The sequence below is a fragment of the Oryzias melastigma genome, linkage group LG24 (assembly GCF_002922805.2).
Source record: "Oryzias melastigma strain HK-1 linkage group LG24, ASM292280v2, whole genome shotgun sequence".
Taxonomy (NCBI): Eukaryota; Metazoa; Chordata; class Actinopteri; order Beloniformes; family Adrianichthyidae; genus Oryzias; species Oryzias melastigma.
This window is the reverse complement of record NC_050535.1, coordinates 1,526,678-1,544,640: the sequence shown is the minus strand read 5'-3', so window position 1 is coordinate 1,544,640 and position 17,963 is coordinate 1,526,678. Positions and strand designations below refer to the sequence as shown.

General features: G+C 39.5%; 1 protein-coding gene across 5 annotated transcripts in view; it reads left to right on the top strand.

Moving 5' to 3' along the window:
* Positions 1–17,963, top strand: part of LOC112158335 (1-phosphatidylinositol 4,5-bisphosphate phosphodiesterase beta-1) — a 123,393-nt gene that overhangs the window by 35,364 nt on the left and 70,066 nt on the right. For all 5 annotated transcript variants that reach the window (XM_036210630.1, XM_024291634.2, XM_024291635.2 and 2 more), the window contains exon 3: positions 8,149–8,217. In XM_036210630.1, the coding sequence (XP_036066523.1) occupies positions 8,149–8,217 (69 nt within the window). The remainder of the gene's footprint in view (positions 1–8,148; positions 8,218–17,963) is intronic.

The window sequence follows — 17,963 nt, the reverse complement described above, 5'->3', positions numbered from 1 at the left end:
TATGATATTTAACATTGACTTTTCATTAGAAGTGAACATAGCGTGAACCACTGCTGCTCTGCAGAAACTATGTTCTAGACATTGACACAGATTTATTTTAGCTAAAAACATATTAGGCCAGAAGAGTCTCATAATTCCGAACAGAGTGTGTGGATTTGTGACTCTGTACATTTCTGAATTATGACACTGTTCTGGCCTCATAATAAAGGGCTGAAGAGTCTTGTAAAGCTTTAGTTTTTTAGTTTTTTTCTGTGACATTAAGCTTGAAATGCATAAAGCTGATTAATGATTATAAACAGACAGTATCTGATCCTGAACTGGAATGCAACATCCGACTTCAATCACGCCTGAAAATCTGATTCCTAATCAAAAGCTTTGTTGTAAAGTGCTGTTATGTCATCAATACAACGTTTTGCCCCGCCTACTTCCTGTTTACTGCCATCGCAGTGTAACATAAATATAGATTCAGTTGTTTTCATGAACAAATGCAAGAATGGTGAAATCTGGGGGCAAAGCGGAGTCATGCCGCAGGGACAGATCAACAGATGAACGGCAGCGCTGAGGTGGAGCGGCGTGGGAGCGTGGCGCCGGCTGATAGCAGATATCAGCTGTCGACACGCTTCACAGAGCGACCAGCGCGGAGACAAAAGGCCGCATGAATCTTTGCTCCGTACATCAGGTGAAGGCACAGATTCACAAACTGAGGAAACTCTGAAGCGTTTTTGTCGGCGGTCTGTCATCTTTGAGGGTTTAGTCACTGGAAACACTCAGCCCGTAATTTCATTGCTCAACTAATGAAATCTCTGACACACATGAACATGATGACGGATGAGGAGTAGTGGAGGATGCTGGAGGAGCTGATAAATAGCAAAACAAAGCAGCTTCGCTCAGCTGTCCATCATCCTGTGTCGTCTCTGCTGCTCCTCGCCGTCGCGCTCCATCTCTGCCTCACCGCTCCTCTGCTCGGACACCTGCCTTCCTCTCCATCCAGCAGTTTACAGTCTCTAAATGTACCGTTTACCACATTTTAAGCAGTGAAGCAAACTAGCAAGAACACCTGTAAGAAAACCCCAGGAGCAGAAATTAAACCCTGATCATCTTCAGATGTATTTCCTCTGGTCTTTTCATCACGGTGATGCTGTCTGGCCTCAAATTATGGAGTTAGATTAGCTGCAAAAGTTTTTGTACTTGTTATAAAAGATTTGTGAGTCTGTAAAAGGATTTTGTATCTGTAGAAAAACAGTTCTCCGTCTGTACGACAGTTTTGAACCTGTTGCAAGAAATTTGTGTCTGAAAAACTGTTTTAGAACTGTAGAAAAAAATTGTCAAGCGAACGTGTACACTGATCTACAACGGCAAAACCCAAGTTACGATTCATTTGCTTTTCAAAATAAATCAACCAATCAGCAGCCTTTCACTGTCACCCCGCCGTGTGCTGCCTGGACCAGCCAATCAGATGTTTGATATTTGATACCCTTTTTCTTTGCATGAAAAAGGGTGGAAGGCACAGAAAATATAGTAGTTTATGTATATTTTTATGACACTCCATCTAAAAGAACAGATGTTGATAATTACTAGTTTCACCAAATTGTGATATTCGCCACCATCTTGGCATCAACAACTGCCGCCGTTATAGAGAGGAAATGACGTCATCATAACCGCTGTCACCTGATGTCAACCATGTTTTGGTAGCCAATGGGCTCGAAGCTCCGCCCCCAAATTAGGGTCAACTCTGAAAAACTAAAAGTCTTCTTGAAAATCCAAAACAGCAACATTTACTAATAAACACATAGTCTTTTATTAAAGCTTTCTGTGATTCTAAATTAATAAAATATTTAATATTTATTTTAAGTTCATAATGTGTATTTTCGAGTTTAAAAGTATTTCAAATTTACAATTTCTTTTCTTTATATTGACCCCATCCTGCTGTTTTTATTTCATTCAAACGTGTTTAAATTCTGTTTCTATTTGTTCATAGTTTCGCTGTTTTTATTTAATTGTTCAAGGTAATTTAAAGACGCGCTCTGTTTAAGAGTTGAGTGATAAAAAAAGGTTAATTAAATAAAACATATTAATGTTTTAGTGTCTAAATTATGGGATGGAGTCAGATTGAAGCTGAATGTCCTGATCTTTTCATTTGTGGAAATACGAGGACAGTGACATGAAAGATGTATTAAAAGTTGACAGATTTGATGTGTTTTTTTGCTAGCTTTGACGTGCGGCGCTGCGGCTCACAGGAGAAATCCATGAGAGATTCGGGAAGTCTGGTCGCTCCTGATTTCTTACAGATAAAAAATGTTCAAATGTTTTGCCGATATTGATCTGTTCGTCGGAGCCAGGAGGACGGAGAGGAGAGATGACAAGGAGGCAGCAATTTGGGAAATTAGATGAAACCCCGGCGCTCCAGCTCATGAGAAATAGATGATCCGCAGAAAATATTTATGACACGTCATCTTGAATCTTGGTCCTCTCAAAAGACAGACCTAAAACTGGCGGTTTGGAGTTCTTTGAAACGCAGAAATGCATCTGTGCTCTGTCTGCCACAGCAGGGGGGGGGGCTGGGGGCTCCTCCTCTGTTTGCTGTAGGAGGGGCTCCATGAGGATCACAGACCAGCTGATATTCAATCCAGGTCCGAGTGGAGCTCTCCAACAACCACTTCCCATCGTGAGGAGATGTTTCCGGGGCAGCTGAGCCCGGAGGAGGGCCTCTCAGCGGTGGAGGGTTCATTTGTATTCCAGCAAAAACTGTTTATAGAAACACAGATTTGGATCAGAGATCTGGATAGAATAGAATAGAATAGAATAGAATAGAATAGAATAGAATAGAATAGAATAGAATAGAATAGAATAGAATAGAATAGAATAGAAAAGAATAGAAAAGAATGGAATAGAATAGAATAGAATCCCCAATGTGGAAATTAATTTGTTACTATAGCTTTATAAAAACATGTATGGATGGATGATGGATGATAGATGGATGATGGATGGATTTATGGATGGATGATAGATGGATGATGGATGATAGATGGATGATGGATGATAGATGGATGATAGATGGATGATGGATGGATGGATGGATGATGGATGATGGATAGATTTATGGATGGATGATAGATGGATGATGGATGATAGATGGATGATAGATGCATGATGGATGGATGATGGATGGATTTATGGATGGATGATAGATGGATGATGGATGGATGGATGATGGATAGATTTATGGATGGATGATAGATGGATGATGGATGATAGATGGATGATAGATGGATGATGGATGATAGATGGATGATAGATGGATGATGGATGGATGATGGATGGATTTATGGATGGATGATAGATGGATGAATATACGTATGGATGATGGATGGATTAATGTTTCAACCTGGAAGAAAAAATAAAATAGAATAAAATAAAATAGATTAATAAAATACATAAAAATGAGTCCATCATCCACAACTGATTTAAAACAAGTTGAAAAGGTTTAAATATTAAATGTGAGGAAAGATAAGACGTCCTTTTTCATATAAAACAAATCTTAATATTTTCAACTGAATAAAGTAAACAAAGTCCTACGGCCGTAAGGCGTTGACACGTCTAATATGTAAATTTAATCCAAAATGAAAAGGTCATTGAAGACAAACATGTTAAAAACCCACTCTGATTAAATGTTGTTTTAAGATGTTCTGGAGCCGTTTTTCTCATGGTGGAGGGAACATATAAAGAAAGTCAGAGTATTTATTTTTTTCCAATTGTTGTGAATCAGGAGCAAATGAAAAAAAAAATACTTTTTAATCAACACAAGTGAAGTGTCGCGATATCTCATTGAATCACATTGTCCTCCACCCTTAGTTCTCATTTATGAATCAAAAATCACTGAGTTTCAAATATTACCAGATATCTCTATATTTGCACTTATAAACACTTTCTTCATGTTATTAGTTTTCTTTTTATCTCTTCTGCTAACAATCAACTCAACAGAACTCAGAAATGTTCTGCTGTATTTTTAAACTTTGTGAATTTTAATCCCAGCGTCTCGTCTCGTCTCCACCTGCCAGCTTTAGTGAGCGTTGTTGGTAAATTGCAGCATAACTAAAATGTGATGCAACGCATTGCAAACAAAACGTAAAGCTCTGTACCAGAGTGAGACTTTAGCCTCAAATAACTCCATTTTCTGCAGTTCATATAATCTCAGTGATTATCTTTCAGGTTGTGTTCATTCATGGATGTGCAGTTAATCTAAAACCCAGCAGGAATATGTTTAATTACAGCCAAAAAGCTCTTTTTTCATCACTGGTTCCATACGTCTTCACGTCCCCGGTGCGTCTTAGTTCACCAATTACACTCAGGCCTACGGAGTCCCTTAAAACGTGGAGGCTAATAATCCGGACAGTTTGTCATCATCCCCGCTGGCTTTGTCTCCTGTCCTCCACCCGCTCGCATCATTAAAGCTGCGAAAGCGCCCGTCTTCAAAGAGCGAAGGACGCCGTTTAAACCTTAAACCTGGTCAGGAGCTGCTGGGAGGAGGACGCTCTCGTGTCTGTCACTCTTCCAGGATGCAGAGGGTTTTGTCCACGTGTCTCCGCAGGTTTGGAGACGTTCTCCAGTCTGCATGTAGGTCAGTCTCCCGCTGTTGTGGCTGTGCTTCATGCTAAAGTGGAGCGTGTTGCAGCTGTTGAGTTAACTATAGTGCACAGCTGAGACAAACACGGCAGAGCAGAGCCCTGGGCCAGCACAGGTTAAGCATGTTCATTAATTTCTGCAGCTTCTGGCCCGGCCTGCTTCCTGAACGTGCTGTGGATCATAATGGGCTGTGGATGCACAGAAACGCTGTGAGCGCCGGACTCAAATGATGGTCAGATGAACACAGAGAGGAGAGGGGGCGGAAAGCAAAGAAATATTGTTTCTTATGGCATTATTTTGATGATGGAAGAAAATTAAGACTGAAATTAGATTTCAGGGAATTTTTAAATTCAAATTATTGTGAATCAAGACAAAAAATGAAGATGATCATGGTAAAAGAACACCACAGGCTTCCTGCTCCAAGCTCTCAAGAACAGGGAGGGGAAGAGGGGCGGGGTTGCCCTGTCCTATAAAAAGTGGTTTTGATTTTGGCTAAAAATGTCATTTTCAAAAGACTTCTGGGAATGAATGAAAAAAAAGTTCAAAAGATGAAAGGCAAGAAGGTTTTAGTGCTTAAAATAGCTAAAAAAAAAATCAGAATGCCCCAAAAAGGACATTATAGGTATAAAAAAAGTTTTTTATACACACCACATAGTAATTGGTTCACATCAGTTACTCTCTGGTGTGTAAAAGTTGCTTTATGGTGCATATCAGTTACTATCTGGTGCGCACAAATTACTTTCTTGGTGCATACCAGTTACTATCTGGTGCATACCAGTCACTATCTGGTGTGCGCCAGTTGTTATCTGGTGAGCATCAGTTACTACAGTATTTGGTGTCCAGCAATTACTATCTGGTGTGCACCACTTACTATTGGCCACCTACTAGTTACTATCTAGTGTGCACAGGTTACTGCATGGTGTGCACAAATTACTATCTGGTGCGTGTAAATTACTATCTGGTGCCCACAAGTTACTATCTGGTGCATGTAAATTACTATCTGGTGTGTACAAGTTACTATCTGGTGCGTGTAAATTACTATCTGGTGCCCACAAGTTACTATATGGTGCATGTAAATTACTATCTGGTGTGTACAAGTTACTATATGGTGCATGTAAATTACTATCTGGTGTGTACAAGTTACTATATGGTGCATGTAAATTACTATCTGGTGTGTACAAGATACTATATGGTGCATGTAAATTACTATCTGGTGTGTACAAGATACTATATGGTGCACACAAATTACTTTCTTGGTGCATACAAGCTACTATTGGGTGTGCACAACTTACTATCGGGTACATCCCAGTCACTATCTGGTGTGCACAAGTTATTATCTGGTGAGCATCAGTTACTATTTGGTGCTTACAAGTTACTATCTGGTGCTTATAAGTTACTTGTGCAAAAAAGTTACTATCTAGTGAGCATTAGCTACTATCTGGTACACACAAATTACTTTCTGGTGAGTTTGCATCATGCCGGCTGCATTATAGTCACTATTGTGTTTTAAACGAATGTGATAAAATAAAACTCAGCACGCTAACAGCAAACCCTGAAGTTAAAGGGTCTTCATTTGGTCCCTCAGCTTCAGCGTTGAGTTCGTTTTATTTCCCTCTTTAAAGAGTTTAGCCGCCATGCTTTAACCAGCTCAGAGGTGCTTTAACTTTGCAGGCTGCAGGGCAGAAAAAAGCCCATCAGCAGGCTGCATCCTGAAGCCCCGCCGCTGCACCAGGCCCCATGTGGAGCTCCACCTCAAAGAGACTTCAAAGGCGGGCCTGATGTAGGCGTTAACCTTTGACTCGGAGCCTCTCTTCTCTGCGAGCAGGGCCAGCATAATTGATGCTCTGCAGAGTACAGAACACAGATGCTCTTCCAGTGCAGCAAAGGAGCCGCTCCGTTCTGTTTCATTCTTACAAAATATGTCTGAACAAAATCCTGCAGTCTTCATGTTTGCATTGAAGGAATCATCTATTCTGGAGGAATGTTCAGGTGCAGATCCATGGAAACAGGGATTGAAGATTGAGTCGGGCTCTTATCTGCCTGTGGACTCTGGGCTCAGTCGGGTTAATTTTTCACTTCACGCTCCGACTCTTTTCCACAGTAATGAAAGCAGCGATCGCTCCGAACGATAAGGAAGTGTTAACTTAAAGAAGGTTCATTTCGTTTTTTTGAACAGACGGATGAATGAATGTTTGACAAGCTGCTGCCCCTCTTCTGATCATTTGGAGTTGCATGTTCCTGGACTCATATCAAAGCCTGGGGGGGCTCTGGAGAACAGGGAGGTTTGCTCCACTTTGCTTCATTTCGTCCCACTTTAAATCTGGCAGGAAAATGTGTGGAACGCCGGAGCCTGAAGATCAAACTCCCCGTCCACTGTGTCACTAAGGCAGGAGTGTAAATAAAGAAACCCACTTTTTTTTTAGAATATGAACAAATCCAACCTGCAGTCGAACACTCCATCATCTTCACAGCGTTCCCAATCATCTTTAATTATGTTCAAGCCTCTTTTAGCCAAAATCCGGTTTCTATGGTACCTACTTTCTGCAGAGCGACAATAGTGGTTGGACTGTAACTCCGCCCCTCTTCCTCTCCCCGTTACTGAGAGCTTCTTTTGAATCAGAGTTTTTATAACAAAGTTCTCATTGTTACGTCCTGCTGCTGCTGTGCTGCACCTCGTCTGGCCGGTGGGGCAGATGATGTTGAACATCACCTGCCAGGTAAGGCGGAGGAGGAGGAGGGAGCAGAGCAGCATGCTGGGTAGTATTTGGGTTCTACTTTCAGTTTTGCTGGTTTGTTTTGTTCTTTTTCCCTCTTTGTCCTCAGCAGTCTTACCCTGCTGGGTTTTGTTGTTTTAGTTTTGGTTGGTAGTCTTAGTTTGTGGGCTTTGTTTATTTGTTTTCTTTAGGTAGTTTTTTTGACTCCGACGGTCGACTTGGCCGGGTCGGCAGTCTCCATGACTCATTTTATGTTTGTTCAAAGTTCCAATTCCTGGTAGTTTGTCTTTTTGTTTGGATTATTTGGACTGATGATTCGGGTTTTGTTCTCTCATTTCACAGGATTTCCTTCGTCTAATAAACCGTGTTCCTTTAATTCTCATCGGTGTCCCTTTTTGTATTTTCTCCTCTAAACCTGAGGCAGGTTTACCTGGAGAGGACGTAACACTCGTAAATGCTATTATAAAAAATGAACACACTAAAAACACCGTTTTCATTGGAGTGGGTCTATAAAATATCCTGGTAAATGAAGTGAATGGATGAGTTCACTGTATCGTTCTCATGTACTTCTATAAGACAGGAACATTCGTGTCATTCGGATGCATAAGTTGTCGCTGAATATTTTCCATGTGAGGAACCGTGTCCTTAAGCCCACTCACACATACATCCTCGCTGGCAGCCGTCGGCCGCAGGTGGCAGGTGTGAAACTGGAAAAAGTCCTCCAAATGTTCTGCATCCAAAGATCCTTCAGCAGAATGTCTTTTTTTCTCTGAACGGAGATTTGATGAGCTCTCCCTCTTCTCCGTTTCAGGACACGGACCTGCTGGATATAGCGTCCATAAAAGATGCCAGAAACGGAAAGTTCTGTAAAACGCCAAAGGTAAGAGAGAAGAGTTTGGTATTTGTATGTTTTCTAGGTTTGATGGACTGATTCACGCTCTGTCCGCATTCTGAACTTCCTGTCTTGTGACATTTACCCATAAGCCCCAGGTGTCCGCACCTGTGAGGTCTTATTTAATGGAAGTGTTTTGCTGGTCAATAACCAAAGGAGGTGTGTATCTTTGACATGAGTCTAAATACATGATCCACCGATCAATACATAAATATTCAACCAACTTCTACCTAAATCTGAGATCTGCCACCTTTAGCCGTAAAAGAACCAATTTTACCAACCAAAACCCAATGAGAGTCATAAAAATACACTTTATTTGTGTTTATTTGGTCACTAGACCGTACAGCTTTCACATAGTTACTAAATTATAACAGTTTTATTTGTTTATGTTTTAAAGCTCCTTTCAAAATAAAGCTCACCTTGTGTCCAATAATATCTTCCTGCTGATTCAGTTAAATAAAAATACAAGAAACCGAAGAAAAGTATTTTATGATCTTGATACACAAAATACTTTTTTGCCTTTTAAAATCAAATATAAACATATTTGCAGTAGAATTCATTTTTTTAAATCCATACATTTCCATTGAATTCCTTGACTCGTGCTGCAGTAGATGATAAAATACGCTTACATTTTGTTCTAATAACAAAAGACGAAAGCTTTTATCATTTATCTGACATATTAGGAATCCAAACATAATTTGGAAACATGATTAACTAAAAAAAGTAACCAGAACAACATTATAGATTGAAATGATTTGCACTTCTGTTCAAAGCTAAAGAGCCACAATGGAGGCTGCTGACCTCTGACCTACATGGACACAATCCAGACATTTATTATTTATTTAGCTTTAAGACCATAAATGGTAATGCTGTTTACAAGACAAACTTGTTGTTTTTTTACTTGCACTTTTTCTATCCATCATTTTCTTTCATCCATCCCTGTGTGGTTGGAAAACAAAGATAAAGAATTCATTAGTCATTTTTAAAGGAAATTAATTTGATGTCCATTTGATAAAGTTGGATTTTCATACTTTGATATCAGATTTTTTTCTAGCAGTCTTTGTTTTAAGTGTTTTTTGTTTGTTTTTTACCTACACACAATGTAGGGTCTCATTTCTTTATTTTTATGGCTGCTGTGTGGAAAAACACAAATGCACAAGAGCAAAAGTTAAAAAGCTATTCCTGAGAGATGAAGCCATGAATCCCTCAAACTAACCACCGCCGAGGAGTATAAGGATCTTTGAATCGAGCTCTATCAGATACATCCTTTCTATCCACATTAGGCGACCGCCTATGACAGCTTTAGATGAATAGAAGAAGAATAGAGAGATGACGTGAGGTCAAAGAAAGACAGCAGTCAAGACTCCAGACGTGCATTTTTCATGACTTGCCTCTTAAGCGCTTTCCCTTCACACTTCATGAGGATCCATTTGATGTGAAGGTTGTGTGAAGATCACTTCAGCTTCAATAGAAGGAAAAGCAGAGACTTATAGAAGTGTTTTATGAGAACTGAGGGAAGGAAAAACATTTGTCAAGATTAAATGAAAAAGAAATTAAAAACGGTAATAATAGTAACAAATGAATGTTATTTTCTCCTCTTCAACCGTTAACTCTTGTTAGTTGAAGGACTTGTCGGAGTGCGATGAAGGTTTTCGTGGTGAAATCCTGCGACAGAGGAGCTTTCTTAACGAGAACCAAAGCTTTGCCTCCTGAGCTCCGGCGGCTCACATTGTTTTGGAGCAGTGACTAATGATTTTTGCAGCTCCATGGTTTGTTGCTGTGTGGGCTGCCCGTCTGACCTTTGATGAACTGATGCCCCCCCCCCTGCCCCGCCCACAGGGTTTATGATTCATGTGAGTCGTTACGGAGCACACGCGCCGTCAGACACTTTCAGAAGAAGAATCCAGACAAAAACTGGACAGAAACGGCATCTAAAGCATCTGCTGTAGCGCTCCGTCATCAGAGGCTGATCAGAGCCGCCGTCTCCACATTTTCAGACGAGGTCGGCGTGATTGGAGCATCAGAAGCTTAAATAAGTCACACCCTCTGAGGTTGGGGGAACGACGCTCAGTTTTCTTCTGATGTGCCCTTTTTCTCCAAATAACTACTGTATCTTCTAAAATTTTTCAAAACAATCAACATAAAATTATATTTCTGTTTAAAGGTTTAATAATTGTTTTTTGGAACAAAAAAGAAGTAATCTGTCAAAATATGTTTCTATTATGTGAAGCACACAAGTGCTTTTTAAATAAAGTTTGATTTGATTTGAAAAGTAATGTAGAAAAAACGAAATTAGAATACTTCTGCTGAAAAGGTCACTAAAATAATAATAAAAAATAATAATTAGAGCTGCAGGTGACAAATTCATAAACAAAACACTTTTTTCAAAATGGCGGCTTTTGTGTTGGTTTTATCTCCATAGCAACCATTTTATTTTTTGGTTGCCTGATGGTGACGGACAGATCGATGTCCTTTTTAGAAGAATTGGCTAAAGTACATTTTTGGATTTCCTTAGCAACTGAGGTTTTTGTTAACCACGCCCACAAATCAAATATTTTCCTATCGTATGTCATATCGTTTTGTTCAGCTTGAACTAACAATCCATGTATTATATTTTCCCAGCAAAAGATATGCGACCAATAAAAAAAGGTTTTCATGCTAGCTTACTATGCTAAAGCTGTTAAGATCTACAAACTTTTAAACCAACAAGTAGCTTCCTAATGATGCTCGAGGAGTTAAGAGGCCATAGATTGAAATCCGTAGGAGTTTAAATTTGTAAAAGGTTCTAAAAGTGATTTTTTTTTTCAAGATGGCGGTCCCTACCTGAGGTCAAAGGTCAATGGACTTTCAGTTGTGATTGTATGATTGTAGCTGGCGCCAGATTTTTTTTTTCCCATATTTTGCGAAAATTTGAAGATTGTCAATTCTTGGTTCATAAAAAATGTTAACTCTGTGAACGGAGGAAAAAAAAGCAGAAAAGATCAGAAACTTTTACGTTAAAACACTTCAAAGCTTAGAAAAACAAACTGTGTCTGTAAAGATTAAATCTGACCTCTGCAGTCGTCTTAAGGTGAATAAGGACACAAATCCATTTCCCGTCCAAACCCCTGATCTTCTGTGTGTCAGTCAGGTTGTCCTCTGTCACGTCCTTCACTGCAGCCAAACTGCTCTGGAGCTCAATCTACTCACAAAACTGAAGCATTCCTGCCGGACAAACACCACAGATGCACCACAGAAGGCGTTCCAGAAACTTCCTTAGAATACCTCCAAGAATCCCGTCTTTGAATCAGATTCCTAGATGAGTGTCTCTCTCAGCAACATCTCAGCGTCCATTATCTGAGCTCATCTTTTCTGACACTTTGTCTGATGTGTTCTGGAGGTTTTTCTCTGAATGGAAAGTCAGACTATTTGGTTTTAAATTGAGCACAAATTGATCTAAGTTGGTTTGGTGGATCTTCCTACATTACTGTGACTCTTTATTGGTGATTATCTGGTGTATTTCAGTCAATTTAGTCTTTTTATTCCGCTCTTTTGTTGATGATTAACTGGTATATTTTAGTCAATTTTCTTGTTTTTTCACTCTTTATTGATGATTATCTAGTATATTTCAGTCAATTTACTCTTTTTCTCTACCCTTTGTTGATGATTATCTGGCATATTTTGGCCAATTTACTTTCTTTGTCCCACTCTTTGTTGATGATCACTTTGCGTTCTTCAGTCAATTTACTCTTCTTTTTCCGCTCTTTATTCATGAGTATCTGTGTATTTTGGACAATTTACTCTTCTTTTTTGTTGTTTATTGATGATCATCTGATATTTTTTAGTCAATTTACTCTTATTTTGTTCATGCTGATTATTATCTGGTATATTTCAGTCAATTTACGCTTCTTTTTTCCCTTTTTATTGATGATCATCTAGTATAATGTGGTCCATTTTTTTTTTCTTTTTCCTCTATTATTGATTATTATCTGGTATATTATGGTCAATTTTCTTTTTCCGCTCTTAGTTGATTGTTATCTTGTATAATGTGGTCAAATTCTTATTCTTTTTCTGCTCTTTGTTGATAATTATCTTGTGCATTTTATTTGTTGGTGGTTAAATTCAGGTATAGATGTGCTTCTGGAAAAATGATGTTTGGTTTAGTTTCTTTGTTATTTTAAAGCTAAACATAAAACGGCTAAATATGTCACATACCTTTGAGGAACCGTCATTGCTTATCCTCTGACACTCGGATAAAATGTTTTATTGTACAATTCCAGTTAATGTCAAGGCTTTTCTGTCAGACCCACTTGTGCACAAGAGGGAAGGAAGTAAGCTAATAACCTAAATATTGTCTCGGAAAGCTGTTAATGATGGAAATTAATGCTACTGCAGGGATGCAGAGACGCATTTCTGAGAGGGTCTAAACCAAAATGGAAAACAAGCACAAAGCATGCAATTAAAATCCTGGATGAGTCAGACTGAAAAGGACATTGTGCCGCTCAGAAGCAGCAATATCCTTTCTCCACATTTCTCTGCAGCAGACTCAAGGCTACAATTTTACCTTCCATCACGAGCCGTTTGCTCCATCTCCCGATGATGGTTGAGCCGCAGTTACCTGTGTCATCGTCTGAGCTCGCGGTGGGGAGGGTTGCTGCTAAATCCAGAGCAGCTTGTTTGTCCCCAGCAGTGTAACGAGATCTGGAGAGAGCAACAGGCCACAATCAGGCCTGCTTTTGTCTGTCCAGTCGGTTCAGCTAAAGCCCTCACAGCAGCAGCAACGGCGAGACGGCTCCTCTGGAAACACAGAAATCTCCTGCAGCATCGATACGAAGCTGCAGGTTTATTGCAGTCTAGAGCTAGTGACTTTTTTAAAATTCACATGTATTAAAAAGTCATAAACAACAATCTGGGTGAATTCTCTATTCCAGGAGTGTCAAACTCAATCGCAAAAGGGGTAAAAATTCAAAACTCACATTAGGTCGAATTAGCTGACTTTGGCAGCTGAAGATGCTGAAATTGATAGCTAAAAACGCTGAAGCTGATAGCCAGCGAAAATATTAGCTAATTGCCAAATTAGCAAAAAATTAAATAAATAAAAATCTAAAATAAAAAACTTAGGTTTGCTATAACATGCTAGCTGTTTTGGCTAATTTAGGCTTTTCCAGTTTTTTATGATATTTTGAATTTTAGTTATTTTTTCAGCAACATGCTAGCTCTTTGGGATAACCTATTTTTTATTTATTTTTTAGTTTCTTAAGCTAATTTGGCATTTAGCTAATATTTTAGCTGGCTATCAGCTTCAGCGTTTTCAGCTATCAGCTTCAGCTTTATTAGCTATCCATTTCAGCATCTTCAGCTATCAGCACTAGCATCTTCAGCGGCCAAATTCAGCTTACAGCATTCACCCAAGCAGGTAATGCTGTATATCTAGTTCAAAGGTTGTTAAAAAGGTGCAGCTTTAAGTCCTAAAAATAGAGTGTTTCATAAATGTTTATCCTGTTCGACCTGAGGTGTGTTTTGGATTTTGACCCCTTGTTCGATTGAGTTTGACCCCCCTCCCCTTGACAGAGACGAGCTAAAACACCAATAAACATGGATCAACAAACAAACAATAAAACTGTTTATGGGTACATCATCTTTAGGATCATTTCTGATGGAGCAGGCTCCGGTCTTCCCCTCTCTGTCAAGGGGAGCTGGTGGAGCCCAAGACCATTTGGGGGCTCGTCCGGGATAAGATTGTATTTTTTTTAATACCCAAATGACTCGTGGAACCGTAATAAACTAAACTAAGGATTAATGGTGGATATTTCTGGAACCTAGAAAACTACTTATGGATTTTGTTTCTTTGAATCAAACTTTTGCTTCAACGAAAAAGTTGAACGAAGAAAGTTTAATCTTGGAGGAACAAAAACATCATTTATGACACAAAACATACATTTCATAGCAGTGAGGAAGGAGATGGAATGGGACCCGACTGACAAAGTTTTTGATGTGGATGAGATGGGGGTGGCAGGACAAACCACTAATCCGAAAGCCAGGGGGGCGGGGCTACAGACCAGGGACCCAACGAAGACGATGTCAACTAACTGACAGTCGGGGGGGCGGGGCTACAGACCAGAGACCCATCGGAGACGATGTCAACTAACTGACAGTTGGGGGGCGGGGCTACAGACCAGAGACCCAACGGAGACGATGTCAACTAACTGACAGTCGGGGGGCGGGGCTACAGACCAGGGACCCAACGGAGACGATGTCAACAGACGGTCGAGAGATCGACTTCCCGCACAGTTCTTAAGAGTTTAAACAGCTAAAATTGGTACATTTTCCTAAATATGTTTTTGACAAACACTTTTATGTCTTCCAGTACTCATATAGACTTTTTATCTTTAACTGAAAACAAATTCTCATCTTTTAACATAAGTCAATTTGAAAATGTGAACTTCTCTTTTTTATTGTATTACATTTACTCTTTTATTATATTTATTTGGAATATTTATATGAAAATTCTGTGTTTTTGGTTATTTTAGTGTGTGAATTTGCTTCACCCTGTTGGCAAAAATTCCTAAATAAATAAATGAATGCTTGAAGAACCAGAGTAAATCCAGTGTTAAAAAAGTCCTTTTCTTGTGAAAACATATTTAAATGTCAAAAATAATACAATTGCTGATATATTTATTTCTTTTGTCAGTGATTGTTGTATTTTATGGGATAGCGCCCTTTGACGTGTCCATTATCGGACATTAACTCGTCCGGCACTTTCCCTTACATATATTGGATAAAACCAGTTAGAATAATGAATTAGTGCTTAAATAATTAATGAAGCTCCAGCAGTTATGAGGAAAAATTTCACTTACAATGACATTTATTATACCAAGAGTCAGAGTGACTGCTGTGTGACTGGGTGGGTCATGCTGGTCAGATAAACTTTAAGTCTATAACTATGACTATAGTATATAACTCAAATTATTTCCTGAAATGTAATAAATACATGAGATAATGGAATGTAAAACTAAACCATTACTAGAAACTACCCACAAATGTTTCCTCTTACAGCGTTTCAGTATTGTGTGCCTCTTATCTTGTTTTCCTTGAAAGAATCCGTCTTTCCTTCTGACTCATTATTGATTGTCTCTCCCTCAAATTCAGATTTTCATCTCTCAAACCTTCAGAGTTCATTAGAGCACAAGTCATTCTTTAGGGTTTAATCATTAACCCTTTCTTAAACCTCTAACGACACTCTCCCAAGAGGCTCTAAACTGCAGCCTCTGAGGAAAAACAGCTTCGTCCCATAAAAAGAATCACATTTTCTTGAGTTTTTTAGCCTTAAAGTGTATTTGTTTAGTTGTTTCTGCAGATGAGACAATAGTATAGTCAGGAGTGGGGGAGGCTGCGTCTGCAGCATAGACTCATGCCGTTGCATCACTGAGATACATTTCCACATCCACTGAGGTATGAATCAATCCTGGTTCAATGGAGAGCAGAAACGTGACTCTCCTGAGCTTCTTATTGATGCGTCTCAATGTGCCACCACCAGCAGAGGCATAAAACATGGTATACGCCCGGAGACTATAAACGTTATTTACAACCACATCCCCTCTCAGTCGTGAATGACACTAGCATTGGCCCGCTGTGCACACACGAATCATTTTCCTGAGTTATTTACAGTGGAGCAGAGCCCAGGGTCATATTAAGGACCGCCCCCCTCATACTATCGACAGGTTTGAGAGGCTGAGATAGTTGAAGCTGGGGCTCACGCTGTGACCCTCTTCATCATCGTTAAGGCCGCTGGATGATGAAGAGGGTCACACAGACACAGCGAGAGGTCTGTAAAGATCCAACATGAGGGAGGCTTCAATGAGGAAGATCTACATCACTTTCAGGAACTCCAGTTCCTTCAATGAATACTCATCACTACACCGAGATCAGGGGTGTCAAACCCGATCACACAAGGGCCTAAATCCAAAACACACCTTATGTCACGGACTGAGGAGGATAAACATTTACTAAACACTCTAAAAATACATTTTGAAAACTTTAAACTGTAACTTTTTAAACATAATTATGAACTAGATATATAGCATTACCTGTGATAATACTAGTGTGAATGTTGTAAGCTGAATTGGCCTCTGAAGATGCTAGTGCTGATAGCTGAAAACGCTGAAACAGCTAAAATATCAGCTAAATGCCAAAAAAGCCTAAAAAAAAAAAAAAAAAAACTTAAGTTAGGCAAGACAGCTAGCATGTAGCTGAATCATAAAACAGCTTAAAAAAAACTTTAAAAAAAAACCAACTAATTTAGCCAAAACAGCTAGCATGTAGCTGAAATATTAGCTAAACTCCAAAATAGCCTAAAAAATCTTAGTAAATACGCAAACTGTCCAAAAAGCTGCAGAATGCTAATTTTTTTTAAACTGTAACTTTTTAGCATAATTATGAATAGTAAAAAGGCAGGAATATTTTTCCAGAATAAATTTCATTAAACCTTAAATAACTTTCAATATTTTACTCTCCATAAAAATATTTTTGTCAAAATTATACAAGAGATAAACAAGCCCAAGATAACATCGGGTCATTAATAACAATAAAATAAAATGATCTGGAGGGCCGGATCCGGCCCCTGGGCCTTGACTTTGACACATGTGATCTAGGGTATCTGGTATAGAGCAAAACATGATTTGGGGGCTCGTCCGGGATGCGATTGTATGATTTTTAATACCTAAATGACCAGAGGAACCGTCAGCTCCGTCATATTTTTAGGGTTTACTCAGTATCTGCAGACTTCTTCTCAGATTTTCCTTTTCGTTCCTGTGAGTTTGAGCTCTTCTATCAGGTTGAATTAGCAAAACTGGATTAAAAAGACTTGACTGACCCAATGAATAGATGAAACCAAGTCTACGCCGATGAACAGAGGGGCCTGTGTGAGTGTGGAGGAAAAGCTTGTGGATCCAGAGATCACTATCTTCCAGAAAAGGCCAGATAGAGTACAATGGTGCACCTGTGCAGACGCATTTCCACCTGTAGCAGCTCTAAAGCTGGCGGGTCTCCAACTCGCTGCTGCAGGGGAGAAACTAGGATTCAGTTCAGTGTGATGAAGCAAAGATTCAGCTGAAAGCTTTACCTGACTTAAATCTGAGGTATTGATTAGTTTGGTTCGTGATTTGTTGAGTTTGAATGAAAAAGGCAGGAAAAACGGATGCAGACAAAAGGAATCGGGACTGCTGGCATGCGAGGAGCCTTTCATTTGGTCGCTGCGCTGGCGTCGGCTGCTCCAGCGGGACTTGGCGCCCGCACTCGAGTCACTTGATGCCCACAGTGAAATCAGACGTGACATTTTGTTAACCCAGCAAAAGGTCGTCTCAGAGGAACTGCAGCTGGTGGAATGAGAAGCAGTCGAGTCGGAGGATCAGAGCAGATTTATGCCAGGAGACAATCAGCAGTTTTAGAGCTGAATCAAGTCTGTAAACAACAAACCTTCAAACTTCATTTCAGTTTCTGACAGCAGAGGAAGATTAGCCCTCAGGGACACCAGTTTTCTCCCTAAAATTCTTTTTTAATCACTTTAATCTTGGAGCACGTGTCAAAGTCAAGGCCCGGGGGCCGGATCCGGCCCTCCAGGTAATTCTATCCGGCCCTCCAGATCCTTTTATTTTATTGTTTTTAATGACCCGATGTTATCTTGGGGTCTTATTGGGAGTAAAACATTGAAAGTTATTTAAGGTTTAAGTTGATTTATTCTGGAATAATATTCCTGT